This window comes from Primulina huaijiensis, chromosome 12 (assembly GCF_012295235.1).
Source record: "Primulina huaijiensis isolate GDHJ02 chromosome 12, ASM1229523v2, whole genome shotgun sequence".
Taxonomy (NCBI): domain Eukaryota; kingdom Viridiplantae; phylum Streptophyta; class Magnoliopsida; order Lamiales; family Gesneriaceae; genus Primulina; species Primulina huaijiensis.
In genome coordinates, this window is record NC_133317.1 from 2,368,753 (window position 1) to 2,387,439 (window position 18,687).

The 18,687-nt window shown below is 37.0% G+C and overlaps 3 protein-coding genes across 3 annotated transcripts; 1 reads left to right on the forward strand and 2 right to left on the reverse strand.

Annotated features, from left to right (window-relative positions):
* Nucleotides 1–37: 37 nt before the first annotated feature.
* On the reverse strand, nt 38–6,500 carry LOC140990089 (pleiotropic drug resistance protein 2-like). The gene is given in 20 exon segments (XM_073459666.1): nt 38–486; nt 678–932; nt 1,030–1,201; nt 1,291–1,518; nt 1,593–1,726; nt 1,812–1,895; nt 1,984–2,327; nt 2,518–2,854; nt 2,937–3,076; nt 3,161–3,241; nt 3,356–3,521; nt 3,625–3,728; nt 3,807–3,967; nt 4,083–4,983; nt 5,075–5,165; nt 5,247–5,537; nt 5,667–5,751; nt 5,840–5,928; nt 6,016–6,136; nt 6,484–6,500. Coding segments are annotated over 20 exon segments (4,071 nt in total). The 3' UTR covers nt 38–216.
* A 2,956-nt stretch (nt 6,501–9,456) lies between these two features.
* Nucleotides 9,457–11,243, forward strand: LOC140990539 (serine/threonine-protein kinase AGC1-5-like). The gene is made up of 2 exons (XM_073460273.1): nt 9,457–10,117; nt 10,370–11,243. The coding sequence occupies exons 1-2, from the start codon at nt 9,573–9,575 to the stop codon at nt 11,163–11,165; spliced, it is 1,341 nt and encodes a 446-aa protein (XP_073316374.1). The 5' UTR covers nt 9,457–9,572; the 3' UTR covers nt 11,166–11,243.
* Nucleotides 11,244–13,690: 2,447 nt separating this feature from the next.
* Nucleotides 13,691–17,623, reverse strand: LOC140990712 (pentatricopeptide repeat-containing protein At3g53360, mitochondrial-like). The gene is made up of 3 exons (XM_073460545.1): nt 17,533–17,623; nt 16,935–17,010; nt 13,691–16,727 (listed from the first exon to the last, which is right to left on the reverse strand). The coding sequence occupies exon 3, from the start codon at nt 16,049–16,051 to the stop codon at nt 13,946–13,948; it is 2,106 nt and encodes a 701-aa protein (XP_073316646.1). The 5' UTR covers nt 16,052–16,727; nt 16,935–17,010; nt 17,533–17,623; the 3' UTR covers nt 13,691–13,945.
* Between the last annotated feature and the right edge of the window lie 1,064 nt (nt 17,624–18,687).

Here is an 18,687-nt window from a genome sequence, read left to right on the forward strand (position 1 = left end):
CCTTACAATTTGGAGATTTATAAAGAATGCAATACAAAGAGAATTAAATTTTATTTCCTTCAGAGTCAAATTACACTGTACAATCACATTAAAAAATCAACAATTGAACCGTGAAAAAAGGATATTAATAATAAATCACATTTCCATCATTGGACTATTTACTTCTGTTATTTAAACTGAAGGATGCTAACACTTTCTTGAATTCTTGAATCCTCCCTATCTTCTCTGGAAGTTCAAGACCTTGATGCCATACACAAACACAAAGAAGAACAGCAATACCCATCCAACATGAGCCAAAGCAACATATCCGAGGAAATCTGAATCGTAACCTAAGAACTGTTTAAGGTAGTCCTTAATTGGGATGTCACCATGTTCTGGCACGTGAACATTGTCCATTTTATCACCAACCTGAGATGTTACAAGGCCGTAGATCGTCCATGCCACCGGAGAACCCCAGTAGTACCATCTCCACCAGATTGGAATTTGCTGCAAATTTTGAGAGATTTTGTCAACAACGGTCCCTTTTTATGTCCAAAACACAACTTTGGGATAAAAAAATGACGACAAAATAAAGGGCTGGACCCAGCGAGGGGCTAACATGGTAATTGTTCCCCTCAGTTAAATTCTTGGATCCATGCTCGGAAAAACAAGTCGTATAGTTACTTCAGTATTTTTACCATTCTTGGAATGAGGAAGCCAGAGAAGAGGTTCCAAAAGCTGAGGAAGAATGACATGACAATGGCAGCTATCTGGTAACTTGGTGTGAGTGCCACAAGCATCATCCCATATAATGTGAAGTACACAAAGCACATGAATACATAGTAATAGAACCACATGAACTTGGTCATCCCCCATTCGAATCCAATCATTGAGTAAAGGAGAAGACTGTACACAAATGTTTGGATGCCAACATAAATTGTTTCTACCGTCACCTATACAAGAAGGGAAATTTGTAAATATAGGTTACAGGATAGAGCTCGTCATATCTATGCTCCTCTTGAGATTATACTGTCAGCTTTGATTTTTTACCTGAGCAAATGCATAAGGCAAAGCTGAAAACATCCCAGCTGCTTTTTCCCGATAAAATACAGTTCTTTCAATTGCAACTACCGATTGCACAGCTGAAGTGTTCGTTCCTCCAAGGAATAGAACGGCAGCGTACATGGCTCCTAGAAGATTTGAAAGGTCTTGCTGTTTGTGTCTGTCGAAGGCCGGGCTTCGTGTAAAATATTTAAACCTTGGAGCTTAAATATGCAGAAGTACATTAAAAGATAGCAGATTATAACTTACATCTTATCTCCTTTATTCCAGAAGATGATTCCAAATATGAGACCAATAACGGTTGTCATGAAAAATCGGATAACATTGTACTGTGGATTCCTCCAGTAAGACCAGTGCTGTTTCCAAATGCATGCCTTGATTTGTGTGAGGAATGGTTGAGAGTATTTAGTAGGGAAGTATAAGTCTTGGGTTTCTTGTGCTGGAGTGCTTAGCTTTCTAATAAGTTCTCCATTCCTCCTGAAATTTGGAGTGTAAGTAAGAAATCCATGTTTGAGTATTATATGAGATCTTGAAACATAATCTACCCGTACCTATTTAAATCAGAGTTGGAGTATATTTCCGCAAAATTTAAGTCAAGTTGAGATTCAACTGCTGCAGAACTAACTTCCAGCATCCATGTGGCTGGATTATAGCCGTATTTTATCTTAGACACGCCTTCAATTGCCTGAAAGATACAAAAGTCGAGAAATATGGGATTTAGATCATTTTCAGTTCTGAATGATTCAAGAACCTTCATGAATAGTACTTACTTCAAAGTATTCTACCAACAGTTGTGAATTTTGTCCAAGAGGTCCTGCGTAAATAACTTGTCCTCCTCTCTTCATCAGAAATAGCTGCAGGGACAACATATTTGGTTCAGAGATCTCATATTTTTGTTCCTAGAATATCCGGGTATCTGTATACCTAAAAATACAGAAGTACCTCATCGAATGATTCAAAAATGTCAATGCTTGGCTGGTGAATTGTGCAGACTACAGTTCTTCCTGTGTCCACAGTGTTCCTGACAGCTCGCATGACAATTGCAGCAGCTCTTGCGTCAAGGCCAGATGTCGGTTCGTCCATGAAAATGATAGACGGATTTGCTACCAGTTCAACAGCGATGGTGAGTCGTTTTCTTTGTTCAGTTGATAGGCCATCAACTCCTGGAAGTCCAACCAACGAGCCTTTCAACGTGTTCAACTCGACTAGCTCCATCACTTCCTCGACAAACATCTGAGGAAAATAGGTTGGTAACGATTACAGGAAGGAAATACGATTTATTGCATCTATGTTTTAAGAGATAAAAAGTGATCCATGAAATCATGTGCTTGCCACTAGGTTAAAGTCCATAGCCAGTAGTTATGTTGCAGGCTTGCAGTGTCATGTTACAGCTTTGACACGATCTTCGGGCATTTTTTGACAGGGAAAATGATGTCTAGGCCAAGCAAGATGATAAAAATTAGATGGTAGAATGACTTGCCTGTCTCGTCGCCTTGTTCACATCTGCTGGAAGACGCAGCCAGGCTGAATAGAGAAGCGACTCGTAAACAGTTACATGAGGAGAGTGAATATCGTTCTGTTCACAGTATCCACTCACACGAGCAAACGTTTCTTGATTCTTGGGATAACCCGATATACTGATATCGCCTTCTATATACCCACCAGTTTTCCTTCCTGCTAAAACATCCATCAAAGTGGTTTTTCCTGCACCGCTCACCCCCATCAATGCGGTCAAGACTCCAGGTCGGAAAGCACCACTAACGTCTTGTAACAATTGGAGTCTCGTCTCCTCGACTCCTTGGCTCTTCATTTCCTTGAAATTATGCAGAACCAATGTTGAGGGATAAAATTACAGCATTTTTACAGAAAAAGAGAAAAAAGATTCAGTTGCTTACTGCTGGCATATCAACATAGTAATTCACGTGATCAAATGAAAGGGATAATGCCTTGAATGGAAGCACCATTCCTCGTTTTTCGGTTGTAGTAGTTGCAGTAGTTACATCACTTGCATTCGCTTGTTCTGGTGTGGTCCTCCCTGCATGATCAATAAGGTTTTACGTCTGCATAGATTCTTGAAATGAACAAAAAAGAAAAGGGAAAAAAAACTCAAAATCCGCACCTTCAATTTTAGAGCACGCCAACTTTTTTTTCTTGCTTTCATCTTCTAGGTTTGAACTAACAGATTTGGACTCTCCCAATGCTGCATTGAAGTTTGGATTCTAACTTTAATCTTCTTCGAATTAATGAATCAGAAAGCTAAATTCATTTGGCTTATTAATATTTATCACTGATCAGTATTGAAATTTAAACTTACGTCGTAAGAATGTCAATGCGACGACAAAGCAGAGATTGAAGAACAGAGAAAAGCCAAACAACGCAATGACACAAATCCAATACCAATGTTCTTCAGTAAACATTCCTCTGGCTGCTAAAAGTTCCAACCCTGCTGATCTTCCGGCAAATCTTTTATCGTCGTTGGGCTAAAAAACAGATCAAACATCACGTGATGATTGAAAAAATGATATTCACCATGACACCATATAAAGTAGAATTTTTGTTTGATAACAATTGATTTAGCTTTACCGTGGACCATCTTCGGTCAAGAAATTCTACGAGTACAATTGCATTTTGTCCATACGACATGGGTGAAAGATAATAAGCCCATTTCATCCATGGTTGAAGGTCATCTGCAGTTGAACGACAGAATGAATTATAATGAACTATGTAAATGAAATAGGACTATAAAGAAAATATATAATGGTAACCTTTGGCAATGATGAATCCACCAAGAACAAAAACCAGTAACAAAGTGAAGGTTCCAAGAGTATTGGCAACGACTTGTGTTCTTCCAAGGGCAGCAATGAAACGAAATAGGCCTAAGGCCATCTGATGAACGCCCACAAATGCCAAGTATTGCCGGAAGAACCTAGAATATTTATGCGTCATTCATTGTTCATCGAGTCTCCATTCTTTTGAGTATTTTTTGTATGGTTAAGGTGTACAAATATCAAAGAGAAAACGTTCCAAATTTTAAATATTACCTACTAGCTGCAGGGGCAAATCCAACTGTGTAATATGTTAGTATTACCCATATTCCTGACTCCATTATCGAGATGGGAATCCTAAGGAGCCAAATGGGAAGAGCGAAAGCCCACGCCGGGTAAAATAAGGCATCCCTTTGTTTGAAAAACACGGGAAGTCTGAAAATCGTCATGGCAAGCTCAGCCATACCGTTGAACATGACATTAATGAGACTAAAGAAAAGGGCACCATAAAATTTTCCTCCATCGTCTATATGACCAGGCTTCATTTGTGTCCTGAAGAACACGGTGAACGTAAAAAGAGCCATAATTGTGATCTGTGTTGTCTTGAAAATGTACACAAACGAGTTACGTTTCATCAGCAACCATTCTCTTGATAAGCATGCCTTGAACAAGTCTTTGTTTGAAATACCATATTTTTCCTTCACCAAGGCTGCTGGATGAACTTGGCTCTTCTCGTAAGGGATTCTAAGTTCTTCAAAGATCTTTTGTCCAATGTAGAAAGATTCGAACCGATGGACGAATTCCGTTACTGAAATGTATCGGTAAGGTTCATTTTTCCTTGACCAGTACTGCTCTTGGTCTTTCTTAGATGTAACCTCTTGCAGAAAATCAGCCACTCCTTTTCTCTCGGGACACTGGAATCCTACACTCTCGAAGAAGTCAAGAACTTGATCACGTGGACCTTGATAAACAATTTGTCCTTCAGAAAGCAAGATCAAGTCATCGAAAAGATCGAATGTCTCAGGGGCCGGTTGTAAAAGGGAAACGATCATTGTTATATCCATTATGTGAACCATTTGCTTCATATATTTGACAATTTGAAATGTGGTGGAGCTGTCGAGACCTGTCGAGATTTCATCCATCAGAAAGACTTTAGCTGGCCCAACCAACATTTCTCCTGCATATCAAGCAAATATTCAAAAGCCACATTAGCATATTTCAGATTCTAATTTTGGTAAGTATTGGAAAAATGAAACCAGTGCACATACCAGTGGTAACACGCTTCTTCTGTCCGCCAGAAATACCCCTTCTCATTTCGTCACCCACCATTGTATCAGCACAGATATCCACTCCAAGAACCTGTTAAGCGAAAAACATCAATAAACAGCTAAAACCGTGACGTTCATTCGATCAATTCAACATCTTGAAAAGGAGACGAACTTTGAGCACATAATCTGTGACTAAACTGGTCTTCTGTCCAGCTACTGCAATGGCTTTCATGAATGAATCGATTCGAGGGTCTGGTTTGATCCCTGATTGCTTTTCACGCCTCGATAATTCTGCCAGCATTTCATCTCTCGCACCGACTCCAAAGCAACGACCCGAAAAATTCAAGGTTTCTCTTACTGTCATCTCACCATGGTGAAGATCATGCTGGCTGATGTAAGCACAAGTTCTCTGAGGAATAAATTCCCTCAATTCGTGACCACAATAAGTGATCTTTCCACTCACCTAATGTATTGGAATCCAGCAGAAATAGGCGCGATTCAGAGCAAGTTTATGCTTAAAGAATCACATATTATCAAGATATATTAGCAAGCGCCTTGAGCAACGTAGTAGATTTTGGCATAAATTTCTCACCCTAAGATCTTCCCCCAGCTTTCCAGCAAGCGCCTTGAGCAACGTAGTTTTTCCTGAACTTGGAGGTCCCAAAAGAAGAGTCATCCTGGTAATTACAATGTATATCCAATTTCAGAAAAATTGCATGATAAACACTAGGATAAGAAGCTCATTTCTGATGCATGCAGACGTACCTCGATGGTTTTACTATACCAGACACATCATTTAGTATTTTGACTGCCTTCTTTTTAGATGGGAACAGCCTCAAAAGGCCAAGAATTCCCTATTTAAAACAAGGATTATTGGCTGGATAATGTCTTATTCTACCGCATATCACGAAAAATATAAAAAAGATGACAGGAAAGACTACCTCCAGCACGTTTATGGTAGAATTGTATAGAGTTGGAAGTGCTCTGCTTCCGGCAAATGCATCACCTTCAACTGACAAATGCTCAAACCTGATCTCACATCGTGGGACATTGATTCCGACCCTATTGACACAAACCCGAAATATCTCAACAAAACTTTACTTTTCATCCAAACTAGATCAGATAAACAAAATCACANTTAAACTAAAATATCGTTATTAATAAATGAGTTATTTTCAAAAATTGTTTGTTATCATTAAAACACTCACTAAATTAAAAGGAGATTAAAAAAATTATTTATATAATTGATATTTCCAATTATAAAACAACGATGTCATTTGGGTTTGAAGTGGTCAAGGAGAAAGACAAGAGCCATGAAAACTTGGCAACGAATCAGAGCCCAGAGCATATGTATTTCGATTTCTTATTTAAACGCAGTCCAGCCCAACCCAACCCAGCTGAGCCCAGACCAATTTGGATCCTTCATTAGTTAACTAGTATGGGCTTCGAATTGTATCCTTTGGAGAAGCCCAAAACATATATAGATTAGGGTGAAATTTAATCTGGCCAAACCAAATGGCATATTATTCCATTCTTGTGAACTGGATACAATACAAATCTTCCGCGGAGTGACAAACCACATAATCTTGATTCAGCATCGATTCTGAAATTTTGAGAAGACATAATTATTATAAAATAAAAGTTTAAAATTGTGTCAAATAATAGGAAAAAAAATAAGTATGAACTGGGTTGATTCGTCTGACGAATATAGATATTTGAGATCTATTTACAAGAGAACTGCTCCAACATTAATACTAGGATAGCGATGTTCATCGGTCAGTTCAGTTTGATTTTCGGTTTTTTATTTCGGTTTTTTCAGTTTTAGAAATATATAATTCGATATCCGAATCATTTTCTTTCGGTTCGGTTTCTACCAAAACGGTTCGATTATTTCGATCGGTTAATTCGTTTTTTGCATAATTATTTAAATTAATAATATAAATATATTGTAAAATATAATATGTTAACTTTTTACATGTGTTTTTTAGTTAAAAAATATTTAAATATAATGTCTAAATTAATTAAACAAACAACAATCAACTAAAAATTGTTCAAAATGGTTCTTAATTCACTAAAAATCATATCAAAATATAAATAAAAATAATTTTTTTTATTGATTTAATAAAATTTCGGTTTTGACATATATAATCCGAAACCAAACCAAATAAACTTCGGTTTTAACATTTATATCCGAATTACAAAACCTGCTTTTGATTCGGTTCGGTATTGTAATGCCCGAGAATTGAGTTTAATACTTGTTATATATTATGAATAAGGCAATGGAAGAACAGACGTGGAGAAGCGGCGTTGCAATTTGAGTGTTTGGTTAAAGAAGACACCGCACCCATGGTGCCAGACAGAGCGCACCCGCGGTGTTTGAGCGCAACCGCGGCAACAAAAGGCATCGCACCCGCGGTCGCTTATGATGGAAATTGGATGGGGCTGCCGAGGACTAAGCGCACCCGCGCTCATGTTTCTACCGCACCTGCGGTTGTTGAGCAGTCAACATGTATTGTGATTGAGAATATGCAGATTTTGACAGTATGATGTATATATGGTGTTTGATTATTCATTGTTGAGAATTGATTCTTGTTATTTGAGTTGATCAATATCGAAAGATTACACCGTTATGCCGTCAAAATGTACCGAGATTGAATAATGATTTGTACAAGGCTTGTTTTGAATTGTATCTTGATAGAATACATCTATACATTGCCATTTCAGATTTGGATTGTCAGATTGAATATGGACAGATTGAAATACGAGACTTCGTCTTCGTCAGACCGGGAAGATAAATGTATAAATCGATGTTAACTGGGAGATCGACTTGAGTCAGAGTTAACTCAAGTTTCCCTAAACCACATACTTGTATGGTATTGTTTTATTTTATATACCTTTGTGTTTTAATGATTACGTTTATGTTATTGACTTAGAAAGTAGAGAACAGATAACTATTCAGTAAGAGTCGCTGACAGAGGGGTTAGACTATTGACCCATTGCACTTTGTCAGAATAGACATAGTCTTGGTAGATACTCCAAGACACCGGACGTTTGGTCATATCGACGTGATTATGAGTAGAGTCTCTCTTATCATAGATATTCGATATAGCGAGGGCCAAAGTCCGTAAATAAGAACGTGCCGCCACCGCGACTGGTAGTAGTAGGTGGGAGACTTGTTACGTTCTTATTCACCGGGATCCCTAGATTAAATGAGAGATGAGACGAGTTTTAGATGTCGAGTCAAGAACTTGAATTACAGACTTGTATTGATTTATGTTTCGTAGATTTCGATTCATGTTTTATTTACAGTCTAGTAACGATACATGTTGTTTGATTATGCTACAAGTGATAAGTTTTAATTCATGCTTTATATCAGTTATATGATTGCATGTATACATTATTTATACTGGGATTTATTCTCACCGGAGTATCCGGCTGTTGTCTTGTTTGTATGTGTGCATGACAACAGGTGGGACAGGATCGGGGTCAAAAAGATGATGAGAGAAGACGAGTTTAGCGTGGTGATTCCGGACTTGGTGTAGATAGGGTTTGACACGTGACATTTAGTAGTTAAACCTTAGTTGAGTTTGAATGATTGTAGTACATTATTGTACTTTTATACTGAGATGTATATTAGTTCATTCCATTACGTTCCGCACTTGCATTCTAAAAAGAAAAATTTTTAGACCCTGTTTATCTTAATTGATAATTAAATCCCAAAGACGATTAAGAAAATGATTAGCGTCCGGGTCCCCACAGGTATTCAGTTTTTTGGGTTTGGATTTTCGATTTTCTTGGTTTTATCCGAAGTTTGAACACCTCTAATTAATACTAGTCATATGTTGAGAAATGAACATCTGGATACATGATTTGAGCATTACCTTAAGGTAACATGTCATTAACAAGAACAACTAACTATTCGTCCTAGATCTTCCCAAACCGTGCAAGACTAAATCCAATTTTCTTGTGGAGATACCTCTGCCGAATCAATCGTTAGGAAACAAGAAAATTATAATTTCGCGTGAAGATAGATTCAGAATTTTATTAAAATATTAATTTTTTGTATTTTTTAATTTTTTGTATTTAAACTTCAATATTCTGAAAGTTCATGATTCTAAAGGTTGCCATAAACTACATTATCTAAGATTTAGAATCATAATCAATAGATGCTCTATCGACATTATTTATTTGGGTTCATTCATCTTGAAAATTTAGTCAAATTAATCAAATATTTAAAAAATAAATAGATTATATTAATCTGATTTATTTTAAACAATAGAGCCAAAAACTTAAGGCCACATCTGGGCCCCAACCCAACTAAAAATCGCCGGCATGGAGACCCGGCCCTCTAATTGCCGGCCCAACACGTTCCCTCTCTACACTCTTCAAAAGATCCAATTCTTGATTTCTCCCCTCCCATCTACACATTCAACAACACTCGTCTACTTACATATAAATCATCATAAATACTTCTTCTTGGTATGAAATTCGCCCCATCATGGAAATATACGTATTCGATATGGCTGATGAACGCAAAACCCCGAGTTCGGCATCTACCACCACTACTACCACGACTATGGCTATGAATGACATGGTCGAGGCTACCAATCTAAAAACGAGCTTTGGCTCTGAAACTAGTCGTGATATCGAATCCATCGCCGTCGAAATCTTTCGAGATGCCAAGAAACGAGGATCCGAAACTATGACACAAAAGCTTACTCTGCATGACTTCTCGTTCATCCGGAGGCTCGGTAGCGGCGACATAGGCACGGTTTACCTGGTGGAGTTAAAAGGCTCTAAAGGTTCTGTCTTTGCAGCTAAGATGATGGACAGGGAGGAGTTGGTTAGTAGGAATAAGGAGGGTAGAGCAGGGACAGAGAGGGAAATACTTGAAATGTTGGACCATCCATTTTTGCCTTTCCTTTACACCACGATTGAATGTTCGAGGTGGTCTTGTTTGTTAACCGAGTTTTGTCCCGGCGGCGACTTGCATATTCTCCGGCAACGCCAGCCGGAGAAAAGATTCGATGAAGACGCTGTCAGGTGATTGTTATCATCATCTATTTTTTCATGTGTTCATATATCATATAAATATTTGATAAAATTCTTGAATATGACATTCTATTTACTTGTTTAACAAAATCATGGAAATAGAATATTTGATTATTCAAAGTTTTTAAAAGTCCTATAAGAATGGTGGATTTAGTTAAACTACTTGAAAGAATTGGTTTTAATAATTTATTATAAGAATTCTGATATATATGAGGCTTGATAACTTTGAATGTAAAATTTCAGGTTTTATGCATCAGAAGTGATTGTTGCACTAGAATACCTACACATGCTAGGCGTAGTTTATCGAGACCTGAAGCCCGAAAATGTACTTGTAAAATCCGACGGTCATATAATGCTTACTGATTTCGACCTCTCCCTAAAATGTGATGATTCAACATCAAAGCCACAGATAGTCTACGATCGACTCAATTCAAAAACTCACAAATCGTCTAGTTCCGATTATTCATCTCGTAGATTCTCCATACCGTCGTGTATGTTACCAAGTTGCGTCGTCCCTAGCGTCTCCTGCCTCCGCCCGACCCGGAGGAGGTGTAGGAAGGGTAGTAGAAGTACCCTCAAGATAGTAGCCGAGCCCATCGAGGCACGATCAATGTCATTTGTCGGGACGCACGAGTACCTAGCCCCGGAGATCGTATCCGGTGAAGGTCATGGCAATGCAGTCGACTGGTGGACGCTCGGGGTCTTTATATACGAAATGTTCTACGGGGTGACACCATTCAAGGGGACGGACAACGAATTCACCCTGTCGAACATCGTGGCTCGAGAGCTCAGATTTCCGAAGGACGTCCCGTCGGTTCCGGCTTCGGCTAAGGATCTGATCATCCAGTTACTGAACAAGGATCCTACTAAAAGAATGGGTTCTACCATGGGTGCAGCTGCCATGAAGCAACACCCTTTCTTTGAAGGTGTGAATTGGGCACTACTGAGATGCACAAAGCCACCATATACACCAATTTCTAAGGATTTTGTTTCATTTAATAACGATGATCCATTCGATGTAAATGTTGAGTATTATTAAAAATGCATGTGCGCGCACTTGCATGTTTTGAATTTAAGTAGCTACATAGGAGCATACTTTTTATGTTTTTAATCAATGTTCGCATATTTATATATCACAAAAAAATCAATTTTGTGAAACAGATATTCTATTTGGGTCACCCATCAAAAAATATAAGTATTATTTTTTATTCCAAAAATATTAATTTTTGTTGTAAATATGAACATAATTGATATATAAGCTTAAATAAATTATCTGTTTTGAGTTGTCTGCTAGATATTTGATGCATTAATTGGTTGAGAACAAATCCAAAGAAGGGTAAGATTGCTACATTTTTTCCGCCATTTACGGAGAAACTTTTCCTTTTTGCATTTTGTCGGTTGAACATCATTACTTCATGTTGATACGATCTTAGCTCTCACGTGTTTTTTGTTTGTTTACTTTGAAGTCAATCAATCCAAAAGGTATGTTACTTCAAGTAACAGTATCTGACCCAATGCCATCAAACTTTAAATAATTAATCTGAAGATGACAAAAAATCATCAATATGAAATGTGGATTGATAGGAAGCAAAAAAGGGTAATGCGAAGTGAAACATGGTAAATGTGTCTTCTGTCAACGGCCAACAGAAAATCTATTACTCTTGTAGTTGACGAACATGTGTTCTTTATTTATACTTAATAACCATTTATATGATTAAGGCAACTGGTAAATGCTAGAGAAAACTTCAAAAGTGAATCTTAGTGATGTATTTAGGAGAATAAGTTTCTCTCTATATTCAACCTCATTTATTTAAAAATGAATGTAAATCACTGCAATTTTGTATGGCTAAAAGCACAAGTTGTGAATCACAAGGTTTATGGAAGATGTTTGCTTGAAAACGATTATCAACATGTCATACATTTGAATTTCTGGAACGTATACCATTGAATGTATCTTTGATTTGTTCTGTATCCCTAGTGGCTTCAAGCAGGCAAAGATTTTGCATTCTCTTGATTTCGTGTCTGTTATCTTCTGTTATTCCTTTCTCTGTGTTCAGTCTAATCTATTGTAGATGGCACATTTTCAGAATGTTTTTGAACAGTCCTTGCAGCAAATTGATTTTAAATTTCATGTTATAATGGTCTTTTATGATATCATACTTTTGCAGGTGCCTCCAGGTGCTGAATAATATAAAGCATGAATTCAAGAATCTTCAGTCTCGTTTAAACGAAATTCTCAGGGTGAGTAATAACAAAGAGCATCTTATTTCACCGAGCCTTCACAAGATACTACATAAGGGTTAAATGTTTTGATCCTTTTTCCTGGTTTTTGTGGTTTCACAGATAGAAGAGGATGATAGGATTCCATGACGCAGTTAATTTTCAAAAGTTTGCATTCCAAATTATTAGTTGTGGAAATGGCGTCCAAAAAGTCGGAGAGCCTTTGAAAGCTCACAGGCTTGACCTCTAGCTCATTTTTAAGATATTTGAACCTCAGTCTCATTATGATGTTTGAACTTGGCTCAAGCTTGAATTTATAAAACTTGGGTTCGGTTCGTTGGGCTCTTTAGTCGAATTTATTCGAGCATTGTCTCCAATGCAGCTTAATTTGGGGATACAGTCAACTACTCAATTAGCATAATATAGAATATTCAAGTCTAGTCTTGATCAAGTTAAGATTTTAATTTAATCAATATGGTTGCTCCCTTCGGATTTTTTTGTTAGAAAACTACAATCATACTCCAGATAGAGTGTGTTGCTAACATAACGTTTAGCGAACTTTGGCAAGTTTAAATATCATTTTACTTGTTCTTAAATCAATACTTGTATTCTTTATCTTATATTTCCTGTTTATTTTCATAGTGTTTTTTTGTTCACTGTCTAAACTTGATTAAATGTTATTCATTCTATGGTGAAGGTCGAGCAAGAGTTGATTTCCAGAAACGGCTGACAACCTCATGGATACTCGTTTTTCTAGTGTCTAGTAGTTATGTTGATGTCTCCGAGTCCTCTTGGCATACAATGGCAGTTGAATTGTTGCTTCAGAGTTTGGTCTTCAAGGATATTCGTCTTTCTAGCGTCTATTAGTTTATGTTGAAGCCTATTTGAGTCCAATAAAAGGTGGTTTTATCCCGAATGATCATTTAATCAACATTCTATGTTGAATGAGCATTGGCTAGTTTTCTGCCAAATTTTCTGACGACTGTTAATGATAATTGTGTTAAAAAACAGAGAATGTTTGGTGTTAGCTAAACTAGTGCTAAGTGCTAACGAGGGCTTCTTTGGTTGGTGATCTTGATTTTGTTTTTTTGTCGTGGGATAAACATGTTTTGATTTTATTTTAAAAAATATATATAGTTGTATGAGAAGCCTAATTTTATTCAAGATGCAGTTCACAACACTCAAATTTTAGCTTTTTGTATCATGGTGATTGCATAAGATTTTAGTTTATTCAATTACTATAAAAGATTTCAGGTTTCGTGTGAAGATTGTATACAATAATTTTAACAATCATAAAATTTCTACCTCCAACCAAATGAAATATAAAGATGGCATATTGTCAAGTAAATAATATAAATTTGAGACATCATGTGGGGAGTGTAAGATACACTCCAGGTATAGAATAAACTTTTCTACCCTAACCCAGGTATTATATGACTTTTCTCCCACAATTTTTTTAGGCTAAAAAATGGTTTAGAAAGCTCAAGCCATAACTTCTGAACACATTATATACATCAGAATTTAAAACACCCTCTTCTTATTTTGGTCGGCGAACTATTTGCCTTCATGTTAAGCAGGAAAAGTCGCTGAGATGATATGTTAATTGTTTAGGTCCCCATTAACCAATGATATCAAATCATCAGAAACACATCCTTCATCTAACAGTTGAGCTGACAGTCCAGTCAAAACTTCGCGCACCCCATTACCTTGAAGCTGCAAACAATCGTCGACAGAGAAACACGATACTTTGTCACGCAATTCTGTCCAGCTATACCCAGTTTCTTTTTTCAGCGCCTTCTCTTTCATTAGTTTTCTGACCTGCGAAGATTCTTTCCACATGTTTGAATCTGCATAAATATTTGATAGCATGATATGGGCAGATGTATCATCAGGATCAATGCTCAAAATCATTTCAGCAGCATACTTAGCTAACTCCAGATTTTTGTTAGTGATACAGCCTGATAAAAGACATCGCCAAACTACTTTATCGGGCTTTACAGAGAAACTTCTAATGAAATCATAAGCTTCTTTTGTTTGACCTTTTCGCGAAAATAGACTGACAATACAAGCTAAATGATCAGTTTTTGGGATAATTCCAAATTCTTTGGTCATTGAGTCAAAGTGATGCAATCCTTCAGCCAAGCTTCCTACATGGGCGCAGGAAGATAGAACTGAAATGAATGTGACATCATTTGGTTTAAACCCATTCCGTAGCATAATGTCGTAAATGTTCAGGGCTTCTCTCCCGAAACCATGTTGAGCATACCCAGAGATTATGGCATTCCAGGAAATCAGATTCTTATAGGGAAGGAAGTTAAAAACTTTTCGAGAATCATTGAGTCTCCCACACTTTGCATACATGTCAATGAGAGAACTTCCGACTACCACGTTGAAATCAAATCCAGGTTTTATGATGCAGCAATGAATTTGCTTACCCCATTCAATTGCTGGTAAATCCCCACAAAAGCTTAAAAGAGAGGAATATGTGTAAGGGTCAGGGTCAAACCCATCTGAAAACATGTTCTGTATAAGTTCAGTTGCTTCTTCAAAACAACCTGAGTCCGTAAATCCAGCTATTAAAGCATTCCAACTAACATTATCATGACTATCCATTTCACAAAATATTACGATGGACTCCTCAAGGCGATCAATTTTTGAATAAAAATCTAAAATCGAGTTGGCAACACAAGTAAAAGCTTTAAATCCCAATTTTATAATCAAAGAATGGAGCTGCATCCCACCCCAGGTTTCCTTCTCCTTCCCAAAGGCTCCAAGCACAGAAGCAAATGTGAGCTCATTTGGCGTCAAACCTGTACAGAGTAACTCTTGAAAAAAATTGATAGCCTCTCTGTATCTTCCAAGCTGCGCACAACCTCCGATCAATGCAGTCCAGGCTGTCAACCCTGGATTTTCTGCCTCTTTCAAAGCTCTACGTGCTAACTCCAATTCTCCACATTTTGCATAAAAATTAACCAATCCAGTCACAACAAAATGATCCATCTTAACACCACACTTGATGGCAAGGCATTGCACTTCCATTCCAACTTCCAGAATCTCCAACGCGGCACAAGCACCTAATACAGTTCCATAACAAAACTCATTCATCTTTACTCCCATCCTCAAACACCTCAAGAAAACTCTCAATCCTTGCTCATTCTCCCCACACTGAACACAACTAGCAATAAACGAAACACAGCTAATTGTACTGGGCTCCGCTATGGCATGAAACAATTGCGCTGCCATCTTCAATGACCCACATTTCCCGTAAAAGTTGACCAAACAATTAGTAACAAAACTGTTAACATTTTCTCCACTCCTGAACATTCTTCCATGTACTTCCTTCCCAATTCTCAACGCTCGTATTCGAGCACATGCAGATATCACGGCAACATATGTATAATCATTCGGAGCAATCCCATCATCAAGAACCATTGATCTAAAGCAATACAAGGATTTTTCCGTGAACCCCGCGTTAGAATATGCGGAAATTAGTGATGTCCAGGAATAGATGTTTCTCTCAGGCATTTTTCCGAACACACTCTCAACGTAATTAATGCTCCCAAATTTACAATACATAGCGAGCAAATAATTGTTTGTTCGAACATCCGGATTAAACCCGGACACAATGATCCGACCATGAACAGATTTAGCGTCGAAAATGGATCTTGCTTCAGTGCATGATCGAATGAGTCGAGCGAGTGACATATAAAGAAACGTCTCGTGTACATTTGCTGGCAGTGGCTGATCTTTTGCTGTGGATATTCAAGTTTCGGACTAACGGCTGAAACTTCTATAAAAATTACTCAGTTCTCTAAAGTTTCTCTCTTGTAAAAGCAACTCTTGAGGAGTTCACCACAAACAATTTTAAAATTACCATCTACCCAAAATTACGTGTCCAACATGTTGTAATACATATTTTTGTCTAAAAAAAAATTTTGACCTATGTCATGTTCCGTAATAAAAATGTGAAATTCGGGATTATAAATTGTTATACATGTTCATTTTGACACCCCTAGATCCAAACATGGACGAACCCGTAATAATTGTTCATTATATAAACTTTTATTTTTTTTATTCCAAACACTTCAAACACCGGTTAAATAGAAACATTTCTTTTCGGTACACTATGCAGCAGCAACAGCGTCAGCAGACTTTGATCCAGACTCAGGTGTGGCCTTAGGGTCGTTAGGCTTTGACACTGGTTCAGGTTTTGCCTCGGGATCATTAGGCTTTGGCACAATTTCGGGTTTCGCCTCGGTTGCCTCCCAGAAGGAAGTCACCTTCCCAGTCTTCATAACAGTCTGTAGAACAGACTCTGGCTTCACATTGCCCTTCACTGTCACCTTTTGCTGCTCCAAATTGATGTCGAACGAGTTGACGCCTATGAATAAGGTGCAAGAAATATAATCAATGACCACGGAAAAATTTAGCTAGACAACGGCAGATATGCTAGCTAATTGGACGCATCTTTTTGCAATATTCAAATATAATAGAAGCTATCAGTGAACACTAATTGCGTGCCATCACTTCAGAATTACGAAGTTTCTATTAAGAATAAAATCAAGCAATCCAGACGGAGACATCGAACCTTCCATTTTCGAAAGAACCCTGTTCACGGCCCCTACGCAACCTTGGCAGGACATCTTAACCTTGAGCACAACAGTCTGCAATTGATCACAAAGCTATGAATATATGTTTCCCAGAAAACAGAGCAATGTTACACAAGTGTGGTTTCTTGGACAGACGTAAGCACAGAAAGTACTGCAAAAGATGCAGCATTTGTGCACAAAAATGTACTAGATTTCTCACAGAATAAACTCCCATAATAGCTACATCATCATTGGAACCAAAAGTAAAGAGGAAGATTCAATGCAGTACTTGACATTGTTTAGCTCAAAAATTAAATCATCTCTACAAAATGATAAAACAAACACTTGAATCTACAAAAGGTCTCGTCTTGCTCCACTTGAAATCAAGAAACCAAAGATAACTCAAACGATAATTTGATTTCCAACCGTAGAATAAATTTTTGATCGATGACCATATAACAAAATCAAGTTTCAGCGTGAAATTTCAACAGATAATTGTTATGGGCAATGGCAGAAACTCATGCAGTATATTCAGCGTGAAAATAGCATATGATGATTTTAATATTTTAGAAAGAGAATTCAAAAACTGAAACTTGCCTCAGACATTATGAGTATTTACGGAATGTATATTCCAACAAGAGCAAAAATATTTTCTTGAGGGAAAGAAAATGTGGTGATAATGAGAAACTTCACTCATTGTCTCGATATTTATAGAGGAAGAAAATTAATAAAGAAACAACGTAGCGTGTAAGCTGGAAGTATGATTTCATCATCATCATAATTATTATTACTTCGTTAGAAGATTTAGTTAAAGTCGTGGATTTGTTCACAGAAAATATTTTCTCACTCAAATGTGTGAAATCCTACACACGAGGGATGTGACTCGCTCTCATTATTTTTCCATTTTTTGACGACTTTTTTAGGTGATTTTGCATTAATAGACAGTCGTCTATATACGGAGAAAGTATTTGACAAATATATAAATAAATCAGAAGAATTAGACATTTAGGTTTAAAAACAAAAACCCATCTAGTTGCTAGGTGGCAGGTGACCACGTGCATAAGACCTATCGTTTTTTTAGAAAACTGATCGTAATAGTCTGCAAACTACTTTAAGAAAAAGTAAATAGTCTTGTGCAAATCATGTATGACAAACTAATATAAGAATGTGTTAGTAAGAAAAATTGAGTTCATAATCATTGATCAAACACTTACTTCATTGAATATCAACGCACCAAAAAAGATATTATTATAAATACTGGTGCAAAATATACGTGTAGTATAATAAAATGTATTCTAGCTTCTATCACCAAAAAAATCATCCAACCAATTAAAATTTTTTTTTTGTTAATATAATTTTCACGTGTGCACGATATTGTCCATGAATTTTATTTCTTTTTGGTTAAATAATTGGGGAATCTTCAACGCAACACCGAGTAAACTCGATTTTGTCATTTAATAAAAGCCCTCACAAAGTAGTATTTTTTAAATAAATGGCATACCAAAGTACCAAACCAAATTAATAAATTCAAACTCATCTAGCTTCCGTTCGTCACTTCGTCTATAATCACATTTTTGGTTGGAATACCAATCAAAATTTCCTCCCAAGGTTGAATGTGATATGGATTAGATAGCAAAACTGTTGTTAGTTAAGTGTACGTCAATGTTACAGTACCGAAAAAAATGTTTTTATGAATCCTGAAAGGTCAAATGATGTGATAGGTCGACTGTATTAAAAAGATGGAATATTTAA